Source organism: Colletotrichum karsti, assembly GCF_011947395.1.
Source record: "Colletotrichum karsti strain CkLH20 chromosome Unknown Scaffold11, whole genome shotgun sequence".
In the NCBI taxonomy this organism is placed as follows: Eukaryota; Fungi; Ascomycota; class Sordariomycetes; order Glomerellales; family Glomerellaceae; genus Colletotrichum; species Colletotrichum karsti.
The window spans coordinates 681,048-697,512 of NW_024065911.1; the positions used below are offsets into that span (position 1 = coordinate 681,048).

A 16,465-nucleotide genomic window follows, 5' to 3' on the forward strand; every position below is an offset into this window, starting at 1 on the left:
ACGGGAGAGGACTTCCTAAGGCGGGAGGGAGGAGATGAGAAGGGCCAAGAGAGCGCAATGAGGGCCTGTTTGGGATCTTAGCAATATCAGGTGTTGGGGCAGCAATCAATTATCTCAGCGTTGATTGACGGCATTTTCCTTTGAAGTTGCCGTTGCGCCCGGCGTCGCTCCCGAATTCTTGGGGCATCCACCACGATTAAACAATCCACACACGGACCGGAAACTCGATTCGTTGGACCCAGCAATCTGGGGCACGGCGATAGGCATCGAGCACAGGGCTCAAGGGCTGAGAGATCGAGGCCAGACCATGATTCCGAAAAGAGAACAATGAGGATCGAGGCGTCGTCAGGGTCATTGGCTTTCCTAGCCTAGACTACCAACACTCTCCACGAAACATCTCAGCTTACGGATAACTTGGACTGCTGGATGCCTGTCATGTCATATTCTCCCTGGCAAACGGCAAGCGTGGAACTTGTCCAGGCAGCAAGCAGTCCAGCGAGCAGCAAGGGAAAGGAGAGGGGTAAAGCCACAAACTCAGTCCGTGACCAAAGTATCAGCATCATCATGGTCAAGTGTCTGTGGGTTGTTCATGAGCATGGGAATCAGGACGAAGGATTATTGGCAGCCTTCAGCCGACTCGAAGCGGCGCACGAGTTCGTCGGCTCGTCAGCAACAAGAGCACTTGTGAAGCAGCACCAACTTGGGCGACTGGGAAGACTGAAGTGGTCATCAAAGAGGGAAGAGAAGACTCTGAAGCAGACCAGACCTGAACAATAATGAAATGGGCGCGAACCAGGGGGCAACCAATTGCTTCCCCTGGCCGCGAGCTAGAGCCCGGGAGGGACCCCGTTGCGCACTAAAAGCCCCTGTTAAATCACCCTGGCTTACAGGGTTCCCGCTAAAGGTCCACTGGCGCATTTTGGTTTTTGGTATTCTGGCCGTTCTCCTCGTCAGGGAGGACAAGGTGGAAAGCCATCGGTACCGGGGGAGGGGACCAACGGATGGATGACCTTGGAAGGCGGAAGGGAAGGAAAAGAAAAGAAAAGAAAGGACGCAGAAAACGAACTGCAAGAGCACCGTTGACACCACTGAGGACCAGGAAATCGGGTGACGCCCAGGTTTCTTGAAGGAGGAACCCAGGCCACTGACGCAGCTGGTATACGTACCACCATTAAGAGCTGACGACGGGCAGTAGGGATGAGGGTGTCTTGCCAGACCTCGAGGCGCGATGAGTGGCTCGAAATAGAAAGAGAGAGAGAGAGAGAGAGAGGCGTGGGGAGCTCTCTGTATTTGGAAACCCAGGGTAGGAGGGAGGAGCCAGACTTGGAATTGGCCGTTCCTGTTGGTGCGAGAGGTTTGTTGGTGGTCGTCTTTTTGCTGCGCTAATTATCCAGTTGACGCAGATGATAAGGCACTTTCCATACCAAATGGCAAGAAAGAGGCTACACCAAATCTTGCCACGATCTAAGATAATACCTAAGGTGGTTCTAGTTGTTCAAGCAAGACCAGGCGGCGCCTTCCAGTCTGATATTCGGAATCCGGCAGGAGAAAGCCATATGGCAAGATCGGAATCGCGGCTAGCGGAGGGCTCTTCTTGCCAGCCAACAGACATCCGATAACTCACGCATCACGGAGTCTGCCGAATACCTGAGATAACGAGCAACAAGTCATCGTCCGCAGAGAGCGACTTTCGCCTTGAAGGATTTCCAGAGGCGTCTGTCGTCCGAACTTGATATCGGGCACGGAATACGATGCCTCGCTCGCAAGCACCTCGCCATGGCCGCTGCATCGCAGAATCACGGCCTCGATGACCTCGCCTCGAGTTGCGCTTTCCTGTTTCCATACGAAGAAAGGCCTGGCCATTTCCCCATACTTGGTCGAGGAGGAGAACGGCGCACGGCGCTCCTGTCGCCCGTCGTGGCATCATCATAATGTGGCATCAGTGCGCTCGCGTTGCGCCTCCAAACTTCTCCAGTCACAGCAACGTCCGAGGCCTTAGATATCGATGCAGCCGCAGATGATGCTGCTCAACATTGTTCGTACCTGCTTACACAATGACTAGCCAGAGACTGGTTTCTCTGTGTATCGGCTGGATACACCGATTCTCCGCGCAGCTAATTGTATGCATCTCACCTTGCGTCGCCTTGCATTACCGACTCCTACCTAGCCCGTTCAGGTACGGATTCAGGCACAGATACGGTACGGACAGGACACGAGAGAGGAGAGGTGCGATACGGGACGGGTCCTGCATATGCGTCTGCGTCCGCCTCCGCGCCGCCGCGGCCGGCACCTGTCTGCCTTCCTGGACCAGGCCGCTGTCGCTGCTTGTCACACACACACAGAGTCGCACTCGCTCGGCCTTCACTGCATATGCATATGCACAAGACACGAGCAACACACCACGAGATTGCATTCCTCGCGCCTTCTCTAACTCTTCCTCGCATTCTCTCTTTCCCCCCCATGAATGAAAAAGGCAACCGGAAAGTCAGGCCCATGTGTCCCGTACCTTGCTATCCGTAAGGTATGCTCTGCGCCTTCACACTGCAGCTTGCGAAGGAGGCCCGGCTTCTTCCCTCGCGTCCATCATCACCAACTCAACGCGTAGCTCCCTCGCTCTTCCTTTGTTCCCCAAAGGTCGCGTGGGTATGTCCCTCGGGAGACAAGAGACGCCAGATTGACGCACGATACAACAAGCTCGCCTCCGTCGCAAACCAGCTTGGTTCTCGAGCTAACCAGCAACTAAGCCAAGCGGGCGGCCCCAACTGATCTTCAACGTCTACAAATCCTGTCCCCCGAAAAGAAGAAAGTAAGAAGAAAAAACCGACGAGGAGCGGCAGCGGTACGCACGCTTCACACTACCGGGGCATCATATTACGGAACGTGTGTACTTCCACATCCACGCCCCCCCTGGCTCACTTCCAACGCCCTCACACCCTCCCAAAGTTCCCGGACACTTGGCCTGGCCTGGCTTCTTCTGCCCCCCCTCCACTTCCCTACTACGTGATCGTCCCTCGCTTTGGGCACTCACATGGGGTCTTCTTCTTGGGCTCCCGAAACCTTGAGTCAAGCCCTTGTCCCTGGTATGCAGCTATCCACCATTAGCACAGGCAAGGATCCCTCCAACACGCCCGTCCCAGGGCTATGACATTCCTGCTATTCCTATTCCCCTCCCACATCAATGCCCGTCATCTCCTCCCTACATTCCATAACCTCTGCTTCTTCCCATCAAAACCACCTTACACACAGGCCAAGCGTCCTGTTCCTCTGTTCACCTTGCAGCCTTCGACTGACTGTCATCAACAGCTTGACAGCTTGACCGAGACCTGGCCCTGACCGCATTGGCACCTACTCGACGTTGGTGTTCACGACTTACGACTTCTGTATAGAGGGAAGGATAACACGCCAGAGGCGCATCGATTTGATACGATTCTTGGGAACGCCCAGTGACCTATCCGATATCACGTTCGAGTCCGCAGAAGAGGCGCAGCTGGAGGATCGTCGTACTTGAAGGAAAGGCTGGACTCGACTCGACACTACTGCGTCTGACCGAAGGCACGGCGACTTCGACTCCAACGGTAGACACGACGTCCATCTCACTTACACGTCAACGCCCATGCTTCTCTACGCCGCCAGCCAGAAGCAGTCATGGTAATATTGAGCGATCATTCCATGCGAGCCAGTCTTCAAGTGGCCCCCCTCAAGCTTCATAAATCCCGGTCCTGCGATGCGCTGTCCTCAAAGCAGGACGCCTACAGCTCCAACCCGTACTCAACAACACACATGACGCCACCCGCGACACCCAATGGCTCGCAGGAAGATCTGGCTGCGCAGATGCCGCCGCCAGTATTCCACAACTTCCTGCGGGCCTTCTACCCTTTCCACCCGAGCTATGCCATGACCGATTCGAGCGTCACCCTGCCATTGAATGAGGGCGACGTCATCCTCGTGCACTCTATCCACACCAACGGATGGGCCGATGGCACTTTGTTGGTATCGGGCGCAAGAGGATGGCTTCCTACCAACTACTGCGAAGCATACGATCCCGAGGAGATGCGGAATCTTTTGAAAGCGTTGCTCAACTTCTGGGACTTGCTGCGCAGCACTTCAGTCAATGACAGCGAAATCTTTGGAAACCAGGAGTTCATGAAGGGCATCATAGCTGGAGTGCGATATCTTCTGGTAAGCCTGGCCTGTGACCGGACCTAAGTATTTGATTGACTAATGCGCTCCAGGAACGCACACACTGCTTGACGAAAGAATCAGCCATCATCACCCGCAACGAAAACCTGAGGCGCGTGAGGAAAACATTACTCTCCGAGCTGTCAGCTCTAGTGAAGACAGCAAAGAGGCTACAGGAAGCGCAACGGGGTGTCTTGAACCCCCCGGAGGACATTAACGACATCATCGACGAGATGATTCTCAAGGCCTTCAAGATCGTAACCAAAGGCGTGCGGTTCTTCGATATCCTCGAAGACGATCGACGACAACGAGCCCCCGCGGTGACCGTCATGGCGACCGTCATCGAAGAATCCTACGTCCCCCCGACGCCACCTGCAGATCAGACTAAGTTTGATGGAAACCACCATGCAGCGTCCCGAATGACAAACGGAACACCCGCCAGGGGTGCGCCATCTCAGCCGGTCGCCGACGCAGGACAGCCGTCTCCCGCACCAGCGAACAGGCGTCTGTCGACTCTTTATTCGCCTGCCAGCCCCAACTCGCACCGATTGTCTCAGAATGTCCAACGGCTGTCATCTACCATTTCGCATCGCGTCTCATTGGCTGGGCCTTCGCCGCTGTCAAGACCGCATCACCTTGTCTCGGAACGCCTCAACAAGAGCCACGACACCTTTTTGTCCCACCTGGGCTCGTTCATTGGTCGTCTGCATCTGCAGTCTCAATCTCGGCCGGAATTGGCGTTCGCCATCAAACTCTCAGCCACCTCCGGCGGTGAGCTTTTGGCCGTCGTCGATGTTGTTTGTGGACATGGCACCAGCTCGCCCATGCTTTCTCGCGCTCGGGAAATGATGTTCGAGCGGATTCGAGAGTTGGTTTCGGCGGCAGGTCAGATCATCCGTCACGCAGTGTTGCAAGACGCCGACGTCCTTATGCCGCAGGACAACAGCCTCCTGCTAATGGCGGCAACTGGCTGCGTCAAGGCAGCAGGCGAGTGCGTGGCCAAGACTAAATGGGTGATTGAGCGCGTAGGCGACTTCGAGTGCGAGTTCGAGGCCGGTGAACTGGGCATCGACCTCAGCGTGTTGGACCTTGCTCCGGAACCTCATTACCGACGACCTTCTATCGCACCGTCTCTCGCGGAGACTGCAACGACTGAGGCGACTAGCGTCGCAGAGTCATTTAGGAGTACTGACTCTGTCATGTCTGTTGTGCCGCCAACGCCCCACCGACTTGTCGCGAACGACAAGCCGTTGCCTCAACTTCCGCAGACCGAATCACCGGCAGATGAAGACTCTCGACGCCGTCGGCCATCATCTCAAAACTCTACCGGGCAAAATTCACGACCGTCCTCTCTTACCGATGACAACAACTCGAGCGTTGCGTCCTCCATTTCGTCAATTCGCCCGACTCTACCTCCACTTCCCAAACTCTCTACATCCCTGCTTCAGGGAGATGAGTATGGCTCCATTGAAAACGTGGGCAACGAAAGTGACTACTCCAATCGCTCTCGTGTTGACAGCATGACGGCCTCCAGTGCTGGCAGCAGCAGCACATACCTAAGCCGGGACTCGGAAGCAAGCCTTGTTTCCCAAACCTCCACTCGTGCGACAACTCCGGACCACACCTTGGCCCCGAAGAGCAAGCCGTCCATGTCAGAGCTTAGCAACGCTGGCAGTGCGAACAACCATGAGGAGGTTGACGATCTCGAGTCGAGGATGCTCGAGAAGACCTACGCTCACGAGCTCATGTTCAACAAGGAGGGCCAGGTTACCGGCGGCTCCCTCGCCGCCCTCGTCGAGCGCCTGACAACGCACGAGTCTACTCCCGACGCGACCTTCGTTTCGACATTTTATCTTACGTTCCGTTTGTTCTGCAGCCCCATCAAGTTGGCTGAGACTCTAATTGACCGATTCCACTACGTTGCCGAGGCACCTCACATGGCTGGCCCGGTCCGACTGCGCGTTTACAATGCCTTCAAGGGATGGCTCGAGTCTCACTGGCGTGACGAGACCGATCGCGAAGCTCTTAGTCTGATTGAGCCTTTCGCTGAGTTTGAGCTCGGAGGTGTGCTTCCTTCTGCAGGCCGGCGTCTTCTGGAGTTGGCTCAGCGCGTCTCGAACGACGGCTCGCTCGTTCCTAGACTGGTGTCTTCCATGGGCAAGACCAACACGTCAATCGCCCAATATGTTCCGGCCGACACACCACACCCACAGGTGGCCATCACCAAGAGCCAATTCTCGCATCTCTTGTCCTGGAAGAACGGCGGCAGCAACCCTACAATTCTCGATTTCGACCCACTCGAGATTGCTCGTCAGCTCACCATTAAGCAGATGAACATCTTCTGCTCGATCATGCCCGAGGAGCTGCTCGCATCGCAGTGGATGAAGAAGGGCGGTGTTAACGCTCCCAACGTCAAGGCCATGTCTGCGTTGTCCACCGATCTGTCCAACCTGGTTGCGGAGACCATTCTCCAGTACTCCGAGGTCAAGAAGCGAGCTGCGGTTATCAAGCAGTGGATCAAGGTTGCCCACCAATGCCTCGAGCTTCACAACTATGACGGTCTCATGGCCATTATCTGCAGCTTGAACAGCAGTACTATCAGCCGTCTCCGAAAGACTTGGGACGCTGTCTCTGTCAAGCGCCGCGAGATGCTCCGCACGCTCCAGGCGATTGTCGAGCCTGCCCAAAACAACAAGGTTCTTCGAACCCGTCTTCACGATCACGTCCCCCCTTGCTTGCCCTTCCTCGGCATGTATCTGACCGATTTGACGTTTGTTGATATCGGAAACCCCGCCACGAAGCAGATTCCCACTCTCAGTGGTGATGGCTGCGAGGAGAATGGTGGTGGCTTGACTGTGGTGAACTTCGACAAACACACCAGAACGGCGAAGATCATTGGTGAACTTCAGCGGTTCCAGATCCCATACCGACTCAACGAACTTCCTGAGATGCAGGACTGGATAACGGCTCAGATCGTCCGCCTGCGCGAGAGCGACCAAGGCAACGTCCAGGTCAGCTACTACCGCAAGAGTCTGCTGCTGGAGCCCCGCGAGTTGGCCATGCGTGCTCCGGTTGAGCCTCAGGCCAGCACCACGAGCAACACCCAGCAAAGCGCCAACCTCTTTGGCTGGATGAGCCGAGACCGTGGCGCGGCCACACCCACCCCGGCCTCTTGAAGACAATCTTCAACGGCAAACATCATTTCCACATTTCCCATGACATACGTACCCCCTTATTCTGCTTCTCTTTTGATACCCAATTTTTCTGTCCTCACTTTGGAGGTTTTATGTCCTGAACGACCTTTATCCCCATCATCACACCACACTCGGCGTTAATTTGCTTCTTGGCCCTGGTTGTCGGCCGGCCTGGGAGCCTTACTCGCGCAGACTTGCTACATTACTTGGATATTGGGATGAGTTTGGTCATCCTGTGTTACTGCAAGAGGTGGAAGCGTTGGACTTGGTCTCGTTGCGATTCACAAAGAATCCGCACAACATTCGCTCGGGCGTCTGTTCAAAGGGCCTTCTGCTCTCTTATGTACCCTAGTTTCGAAGATTTTGGATTACGGCCGGTGGGAAGGGGAGTTGTAGGCATACCAGTTGCGGCCATCGAGCCCATTATCTTGGACATCGGGCTCAAATGAGCATGGGTGGCGGCGTCCAAAAGACCAAAAGTGTACACTGTATATGTAGGATAATTCTGTATACAGGTTTTGGGATGGTGAGGGACGGTAGATACCATGAATAGGATACAAATCCTGATGATCAAACATTATTTCGCGCCATTACTATTCGCAAGTGACTAAGACGTTCACAGGGCTTCCTGTGCTGCCCACACGTAAGTATTGCACCGATGATGCCGGGAAGGCCACCTTCACTGTGAATCGCATGACAGCAGCTATCATCAAATCGCTAACGGGCGCTTGGATTGCTCAAATATCGCGCAGTAATCAACATCGACCGGCCACCCAGTCGGTAAACACGCATAGTCTTATGGAACGTATATGCGAGGAATCTCGCCATCCTTAGGCTTGTACTTCCCCTGGGCCACACGCTTGTTATGCACGGTGTATATGACGACCTGCAACATCGCGAACGCCATGCCGACCGATACCATGATGATCTGCGTTCGCAAACCTGTTTGATAGCTGAACCGCCCGTCAGCGGGTAATCACGAGTCGAGCCGGGCTGGGTATCACTTACAAGGGTGTATCGTTTGCTCGATAATACTGCGTCCCGACCATCAGTCCGCTGATGGACAACATAACCCACATCCTGTCGAGAATATCGGTGAGCACAAATTCGTATACTGCTATTGTCGCCATCGTGATCAACCTGATGAGCACCAGACTGAACTTACGCGATACTGATGCTCCGCTCCCCCGGCTCGCGGCAGTTGAGCTGCACCCACGAGTTGTGCACGGGGTGGTACCCCACGGCGAAGCTGTTCACGGCCGTCCACAGGCCCCAGCGGGACCACTTGCCGACGTGGGGGTGCGCGGTGCGGGCCACGACGAGGACGACGAGGTAGCAGAGGTGCGCGCCGATGACGGAGTAGCCGCGCTTGTTGGTCTTGTCGCTGATCCAGGCGACGACGAAGACGACGAGGAGGGCGAGGGAGGCGCCGACTGCGGCGAGGGCGTTGGCTTGGATGCGGTTGAAGCCGAGGTTCCTGTTGCTGTCAGTATCCAGCTGTCCTTACCTTGGGGACCTGTCATGTTGAAGTCGGTCTGGACTTACATGATGATGGTCGGCGTGTACGTCGTCAGGGGACTCCACGTGGAGAAGACGGCGAAGCTGCTGAGGAAGTGCGGCCAGCGCTGCCAGTGCAGCAGGGTCTTGAGGACCAGCTTCGGCGGGATGCGCATGCCCTGGGCCCCGTGCCGCTTTTCGCTGTCGTCGAGCTCGAGCCGGCGTTGGAGGATCGCCCGCTCGGTGCCCTTGAACCGGATGAGACCCGGGCTCAGGAGCGGGTCGGGGGTGTCTGGGGACCCGGGGAGGAGGAAGAGGAGGGAGAGGCCGACGAAGATTGTGAAGACGCCTTCGACTGCGTGGTGTCAGCTCATTTGCATTCTGAGGGCTCAGGGCTCACTCATTCGAAAGATAGGATGACATCGTGAACTCTGACACGAAAAAGGAGGGAAGTGAGACACTCACTCAAGAACAGCCACTGCCAGCCCCTCAACCCCCGCGAGCCCTCCAACTTGAGAATACCGGATGCTAACACCGGGCTGAGCGCATTACCGCTGAACATGCCGAAGAAGAAGACGGCCACGCGCTTCGCGAGTTCCTGCTTCCTATACCACGTCGAAAGGGTGTAGCAGGCGCCGGGTATGTAGCCCGCTTCGGCGAGGCCGAGGGCCATGCGCGATGCCAGGAAGCCCTTTCGATCTTTCAGGAACACTTGGAGAGTTGCTACCAGGCCGAAGAGCATGACCTGAGCTGATATGTACTTGCGAGGACCGACCTGAGGTTTGTGTTTGGAGTTAGTTTGCTCTCCCGGCTGAGTAGAACAGAAAGAACTAGGGAATGCTTCTAACCTTCTGGAGCAGCATGTTGGAGGGGATCTCGAGGATGACGATTCCGAGGAACATGAGCTGGTTCCCTAGGTTGATGGTATCCTGGTTGACTCCAATGTCTTTGGCGAAACCACCCGTCAGGGCGCTGGCGAGGTTCATCCGGTCTAGCTGGAACACGAGCAATCCCAAGTACAATAGCGGCAATACCGACGTATCGATTCTGGGCGGGAGGGGCTTGATTAGAATGTGGGCGTGTGGTTGTGACACTTGACTCACTTTCTTCTGGCTCGCGCCTCCTCATAATCTGTCCAGTCTGGTTCGGACGCTGGTGTGGTCTGGCCGGGTGAGTCGGTAAACTGAAGCTCTTGCTTCGAGTCCGCCATCTTGTCAGATGTTGATCCGTGAGATGTTCACGATTCTCTAGAATGCGAACGTAGCACAGGCCACGAGCGGCCCGCTCAATGGCTACAGCCACATTAACTACTCAACGGACCTGCAGAAACACGCCAGTCTTCTCCCGCTTCGGCATTTGCTGCCCATAGGCTTATCATCTTGCATCATCTCTCGGCTGGCGTTACATCCCAGGAACTCCATTCCCAGAACTCGCAAATCAGAGGCATCCCGCCGCAAACCTTCGACGAGCGTCCCTCTTCGACCCCAGCCGTGCCGCGCCCTTGGGACCATCACGCAATCGCCCCCAAACACCCACTCAGCATCGTCCGCGGCCGGCCTGGCAGGGCTAATCGGGTTAGACACCGCGTGCGCGCCGGCGCCGTTGAAGATGTACTCCACTTTTTCGCCGGACCTCGACGTGCGTTCCCCTCGAGCACGCCATCTTTCACCATCGCGCCAAGACAAACGCCGACGTGTTATTCGATGGGTTGTCGGGATTTGAACTCAACACGAGATGGGTTGGCACCATTCGTCTCGGTTCATCATTGGACGATGTCGATACTGGCTGCGAGATTGACGTTGTCTTTCGTCTGAACCCGCCTCCGCGTCTCCGGGCCCTTGTTCAAGATTGGATGTTAATTAAAGTCGTGTCCAAGCTCCAAGCTTCGGGGGAGCTTGTCGGGTTCCTGGGTTCGATTGTTGTTCGGATGCCGCTGGTGTATGAATGGTACTTCTTTAGCCTCCCATCTCAGTTGTTGTATGTCGGCGGCAACCGCATTCTAGTCCTTTTTTTCCAACGTTATTCTTTCGCAAAGATCACGAAGCAACATGAAAGCTGCAAAAAGGGTGGCAGTTATTGGGGCTGGCCCGGCCGGCGCCATCACAATCGACGCGCTCGCTCAGGAAAAGGCATTTGACGTCATCAGAGTATTCGAGCGCCGAGAGGCGCCGGGAGGGTGCTGGTAAGTACTTGTCTCTTCTTCCAACTCGCAGCTTTCTCTGATGCCCATCTGCTAATACTCACAGGCTTGGTGATGAGAAACCGCCGCCAATCCTGAAACCCGATGAACTTGATCGCCTCGCCTCTCGCACTGCGGATGAACCTCACCCCTTAATCCCATCCACATTACCTGCCCAGGTAGCCCGGTCTCCTCATCCACGCTACGATGAATCGACGGTATACCCATACCTCGAGACCAACGTCGACTTTCTACCGATGCAGTTCTCACAAGAGCCTTTCCCAAAGGAGCAGTCGGAATGGTCCGTCTCGGTACACGGGGCCGACACCCCGTTCCGACACTGGTCGCTCGTGCAGGACTACGTGCGCTCCCTTGTCGAAAGACGAGGATATCAGGACTTGGTGGAGTACAACACCACGGTGGAAAACGCCGAGAAGGACGACGAGCGCGGGGAGTGGACTTTGACGTTGCGCAGGCAGGGTGAGAGGACCGACTACTGGTGGCAGGAGACGTTCGACGCCGTGATCGTCGCGTCAGGCCATTATAGCGTGCCGTACATCCCCCTCATTGATGGGTTATCCGAGTTTGCGGAGAAGAACCCGGGAAGCGTGATACATAGCAAGCACTTCCGCGGTCGAGACGCGTACGAGGGCAAGGTGAGACAGCGACGAGCGACTTCGCGCGTGCCTATGATTCCTACGAATGCTGACGTGTGAGATTCGCAGAGAGTCGTGGTGGTGGGCGCATCGGTTTCCGCCGCCGACATCGCCTTCGACCTGACCTCAGTCGCCCAGGCGCCGGTCCACGCCGTCACCGTCGGGCATAACTTCAACGGCTACTTTGGCGGGGAAGCCTTCAACCACCCCCTAATCTCCAAGGTCCCGTCCATCTCGCGCATCGAGCCGCAGAGCCGCACCGTGCACTTCGTGGACGGCACGTCCGTCTCAGACGTCGACAACATCATCTTCGGAACAGGCTACACCTGGACCCTTCCGTTCCTTAAGCCGAGTCCTTCATCGCCCGCGCGACGGCTTCCTGCACCGAGGAACAACCGCGTCCCGGATTTGTACCTCCACGTGGTCTACCGGGAGGACCCCACGCTACTCTTCGTGGGCGCGGTGAACGCGGGCCTGACGTTTAAGATCTTTGAGTGGCAGGCCGTGCTCGCGGCCAGGTTACTTGCCGGACGCGTCGAGTTGCCCCCGGTGGAGGAGCAGAAGCGGTGGGAAGACGATCGTGTGGCGAAACGGGGTGACGGTCCCAAGTTTGCTCTTGTCTTTCCTGACTTTGAGGAGTATTTTGAAACCGTGAGAAAGCTCGCGGGCCCGGCGGACGGGAGGGGTAGAGAGCTGCCGCCTTTCAACAAGTACTGGTTCGAGAGGTTCATGGCCGGGCATGAACGTCGAAAAGATATGTGGAAGCGGCTTAATGCTGAAGCGAGGGAGGCTTTGAGTGGGAAGTCAGCCGGAGAGGCTATTCGGGCAAGACTGTAGATATGTTCAAGTGAGTAAAGCCTTCCATGTCTCTAGGGTCTCTACAACAATGGGTTTTGGATGAATGCGATCGCCATGCCATAAGTCATAGGCTATGAAGATTAGGGACTAGATGTTAGTTGAGGTGGTGATGAGGATGATGATGACAATGTTCCAGTTCAGGGGCCTACAACGACAATCATCTCAAGCAAGCAATTTCTCACAAGAGACGACTTAGACTTGTGTGTGTGGACCTCTCGTCACTGCTACCTACGCAGTATTCTATTAAGAAGGTCTGTTGAAGCTAACGATTGGGTTCTTCAGAATTCGGTGCTACATGAAGAAAGTCATGATCAGGCGGAAGAAACGGCACTTTTCCCCCTATAGTCTAAGCAGCATAGCAAGTGGAACGGATCTTCTCGTCAGCCCCTTTATGCAGGTACAGATATAAGCTCAAGACAAGCCACTGTTGTACACCGTTCCTCTGCGCCCACCTAAATGTGCCATGTGTCTTGTGAAATCCGAACGCTCACCCCGTGCCGCAGATTATGGCTAACTGATCTGACAGCATCCAGGATCAACAGTCGGGATGAATCAGCGAAGAAGAACGACCATCACGACACAAACTATGACTCTCCAACATGACCGTCACAAAACTCGGTCGTACGCTTCAGCGAGCATCCGTTCTGTCTATTTGTAGCCAGCTTTCCACAGGACAGCCGCCCCCGCCCCCGCCCCCGCATGTTACAATGACTGGCAAGCTTATCCTTGGAACCGGACCTTACTCCGTGCGACTGGGGCGTTGGCGTCAAGCGTGGCTACTCTGCGTTACACGTACTTTGCTCCCTCGCGATCCTTCGGCAGGCAGACAAGACAGAAACAAGTGCGAAGTCGACTTCCCTCGCTCGTGGGCTCGGAAGAATGGAGAGCAGGAGATATGTCGGTGTGTTTTGTGGCATACACACTCGAATGAAGACTTTCCGTGCGACCTGGGTTGAAGAAAGAAGGATTTGATGTCATGTATGCAGGGCTGATGCTGTGGAACGGAGATGGAAGTAGATTCTATGACTGGTGCCTGGTTGCTGGCACCGCCCTGATGTCAACCTGGGGATGGAGGACAGATTCAGGTGTGAAGCTATTCATATCTTGTGAGAACTTCACGATGCTTCAACTTGGCGTATATATGAAGGCTCTGTCTCTATTGATATCAGTGCTTTCTGCACATTCACAACGGCAAGCATCACAAGATTTCTTATCTTCTCTGTCCTTGATTCCATTTCCTTTGTGCTTTCCCTTGGCTCATCACAGTTGTCCATATTTCATTTCACTTACATTCCTCTATCGCACATCCTCGAAGTCGGATGACATTACAGCCATACATCAATCATGTCTTCGCAGGCTTCAGCAAGAATTCTCCCTAATCGCAGTATCTCTAGAGGGGCCCCCCTAGCAGCAGACATCGACACCATCCAGTTTCCACGCGCATGGGAAACAGCCTGGGAAGCGGCGGGCCAGTCCAACTTCGAGCGGGCGCAAGCCTTCCTCTTCTTCTACCGCGGCGACGACGCCGCCGTGAACAGCGAACTCCGTCTTATCGCATCGAACCCCAAACACCAAGACGTCGCGTCACTGGCCGCCGAAGTCCAACAGCGCGTCTTCAACAACCGCCACGCCAGTTTCGACGCGAGCCCGCTGCTGCAATGGATGCGCTTCATCTTGATCAAGAGCCAACTACCGGCTTCCTCAAAGACCAAACCGGTGCGGGATTTCTTCTTCGACCCCTCCATCGCCCGCAACCTCCCCCAACCCCCCGACGATCCCGCCGAGTACGAATACCCCGCCGCCCCCCTCAACATCATGATCGTCGGCGGCGGTCCCACGGGTCTCGCATCGGCCATCGCGCTGGCGGAAAAGGCGGGCTCAAAAGTCGAAGTCCACGTCCACGAGGGCCGGTGGGCTCGGCAGCCCGGTAGTTCCTTCGTGAGCTACCCGCCGGACGCCCGCCGCCGCGACCAGGTCGTCACGCTGCAGGACTCCGTCACGGGCCTCATGAGCGAGGAGACGAGGCAGGCCGTGTTCGGGGGCTGTCCCGAGAGGGTCTGGCCGGGCTCCAGCAACCTCCAGATCCGCAAGCTCGAGGACGGGCTGCTCCGGCGCGCGCAGGACAGCCGGTTCCGCGATATCATCTTCCTGCACGCGAGCCGGGTTCGGAGGGAGGAGTTGGCGCGGTATGGGGACTTTCATATCTTGTTGGGTGCTGATGGCGCCGGGTCTTGGGTGAGGGGTTCGTGCTTTGAGGGTCAGGACGAAGTTGTCGGGAAGAGTTATGCTCTTGGTGTGGCTTTTGATAGGCCGCGAGGTCTTCCCCGACCCCAGCCCATCAACGTCTTCCTGACAATGGCCCAGACGCGGTATCTCCTCAACGCCAGCGACTTCGACGGCACGGGGTACCTCAACATGCAGCTGACGGAAGCCGAATGGGACCAAATGGTCTCTGTAGACGGGCACCCATGCACTTTCGGCAAGCCCAGCTGTCTGGAGACAAACGGCCGTCTGCCCACGGGGTTTCAGGAGCATCAGGTCTTCGCACCTTCTCGCGACCCGGACAGCCCGCTCTGGAAGGCGATTCTCGACGGTCTGGAACTGTACGGGTTCAAAGAATGCGACGTGACCACCATCGTCCGAATCCCCATCGTCGTCCGACGGATCAACAAAGCAGTCGAGCAACTACCCATTCTCGACTCGTCCGCTCTGCAAAGACCTCACGGCCTTGTAGCCTTAGCCGGCGACGCCGCGATGACAGTCCACTTCTGGCCCGGCCGGGGCGCGAACTCAGGAATCAAGGCCGGGATAGCCTGGGCCGACGAAGTCGCCCAGGCGCTGGGTCGAGGGCATCTCGTGGGTCTGCGGACGGGCGCCCTCGGCATGTACGAGGCCTTTATGCAGAAGCTCCAGCAGCGCGAGCACGGCGGTCGCAGCTTGCCCATCGTGAAGCAGTCGGGGGACCCGGAGATGATGGCCTGGCTGATGCGCAACGCGCGACTGATCCCCCGGCACGTGGCGATGGAGTGGCTCATGGGCACGATGTGGCGTGACGCGGTGCGGATTGAGCAACGGCCTGACTGGGCTTTTGAGCGAGTCGGTAACCTTGAGCCCCAGCTGCGGAGGATTATGGAGACAATGGATGCCGTCACGCTGCAGGAGATGGCGGCCACGTTTCCCTGGCCGACTCGAGAGATGGCGGGGGCTGAGGTCATGCCGATGAGGTCTGTCGTAGATGCGTGTCTTGGAGGCGGCAAGCCGAAGGAGATGCTGAAGTTGGAGAAGGATGCGAGGGCTAGAAAGCAGGAGAAAAGAAAGAAAGCGACGAGCGCGGACGCTGTCATGTCCGGGGCCGATCTTTCTCCTGCCTTCTTGGTTACCATGGCGGGAGCTGCTAAGCCCGCGGCGCGGCCGAGATCGTGGCGGCCTTTCGGCTTCAGCAGAACGACGTAGACTACTCAGGGCTCAGCTAAGGTATTCCTTGGACGGGGGAGAGACCTCATTTGGTTGACTTATTAAGGGCAAACGATCGTGGAGAGTTTGGCATCGCCTGGTTTGCATGCATGGCGTAGCGGTGATAGCATACGTTTGGCGTTGGTTGTGTGTTCTTTCGTAGTGAGAGTTTGGAAACTGCATTGGAGGTATTATTATTTGGAGTTTGGAGTCTATACTGCTCCAAGTTTATTTCGTTGAAGAATATCTTTGTTGCGTTACGTTGGTGTCCTTAAAATTGCTGGATCTTCAGAGAACTATTGAGCAGTTGTTGGGTCAAGATTTTTTGAATACACTGTTGGCTGGTTGCTGTATAAACAAAGGACGACGACGACGACGACGACGACGACGACGACAACAACAACGAGGATAACAAGGACAAGGATAGCAGCAACAACAGCAGCAAGAAC

The 16,465-nt window shown here is 56.1% G+C and overlaps 4 protein-coding genes across 4 annotated transcripts; 3 read left to right on the forward strand and 1 right to left on the reverse strand.

Annotated features, from left to right (window-relative positions):
* Nucleotides 1-3,780: 3,780 nt before the first annotated feature.
* CkaCkLH20_04321 (uncharacterized protein) lies at nucleotides 3,781-7,355 on the forward strand (the record flags this gene model as incomplete). The annotated part of the gene is made up of 2 exons (XM_038887040.1): nucleotides 3,781-4,179; nucleotides 4,233-7,355. 2 exons carry the CDS (start codon nucleotides 3,781-3,783, stop codon nucleotides 7,353-7,355), a joined length of 3,522 nt encoding a protein of 1,173 aa, XP_038747744.1.
* An 814-nt stretch (nucleotides 7,356-8,169) lies between these two features.
* CkaCkLH20_04322 (alternative sulfate transporter) lies at nucleotides 8,170-10,080 on the reverse strand (the record flags this gene model as incomplete). Its single annotated transcript, XM_038887041.1, has 7 exons — nucleotides 8,170-8,326; nucleotides 8,382-8,453; nucleotides 8,539-8,850; nucleotides 8,919-9,225; nucleotides 9,336-9,645; nucleotides 9,719-9,917; nucleotides 9,974-10,080. 7 exons carry the CDS (start codon nucleotides 10,078-10,080, stop codon nucleotides 8,170-8,172), a joined length of 1,464 nt encoding a protein of 487 aa, XP_038747745.1.
* Nucleotides 10,081-10,918: 838 nt separating this feature from the next.
* On the forward strand, nucleotides 10,919-12,542 carry CkaCkLH20_04323 (uncharacterized protein; the record flags this gene model as incomplete). The annotated part of the gene is made up of 3 exons (XM_038887042.1): nucleotides 10,919-11,052; nucleotides 11,117-11,705; nucleotides 11,775-12,542. The coding sequence occupies 3 exons, from the start codon at nucleotides 10,919-10,921 to the stop codon at nucleotides 12,540-12,542; spliced, it is 1,491 nt and encodes a 496-aa protein (XP_038747746.1).
* Nucleotides 12,543-13,907: 1,365 nt separating this feature from the next.
* On the forward strand, nucleotides 13,908-16,016 carry CkaCkLH20_04324 (fha domain containing protein; the record flags this gene model as incomplete). Its single annotated transcript, XM_038887043.1, has 1 exon — nucleotides 13,908-16,016. One exon carries the CDS (start codon nucleotides 13,908-13,910, stop codon nucleotides 16,014-16,016), a length of 2,109 nt encoding a protein of 702 aa, XP_038747747.1.
* Nucleotides 16,017-16,465: the final 449 nt, after the last annotated feature.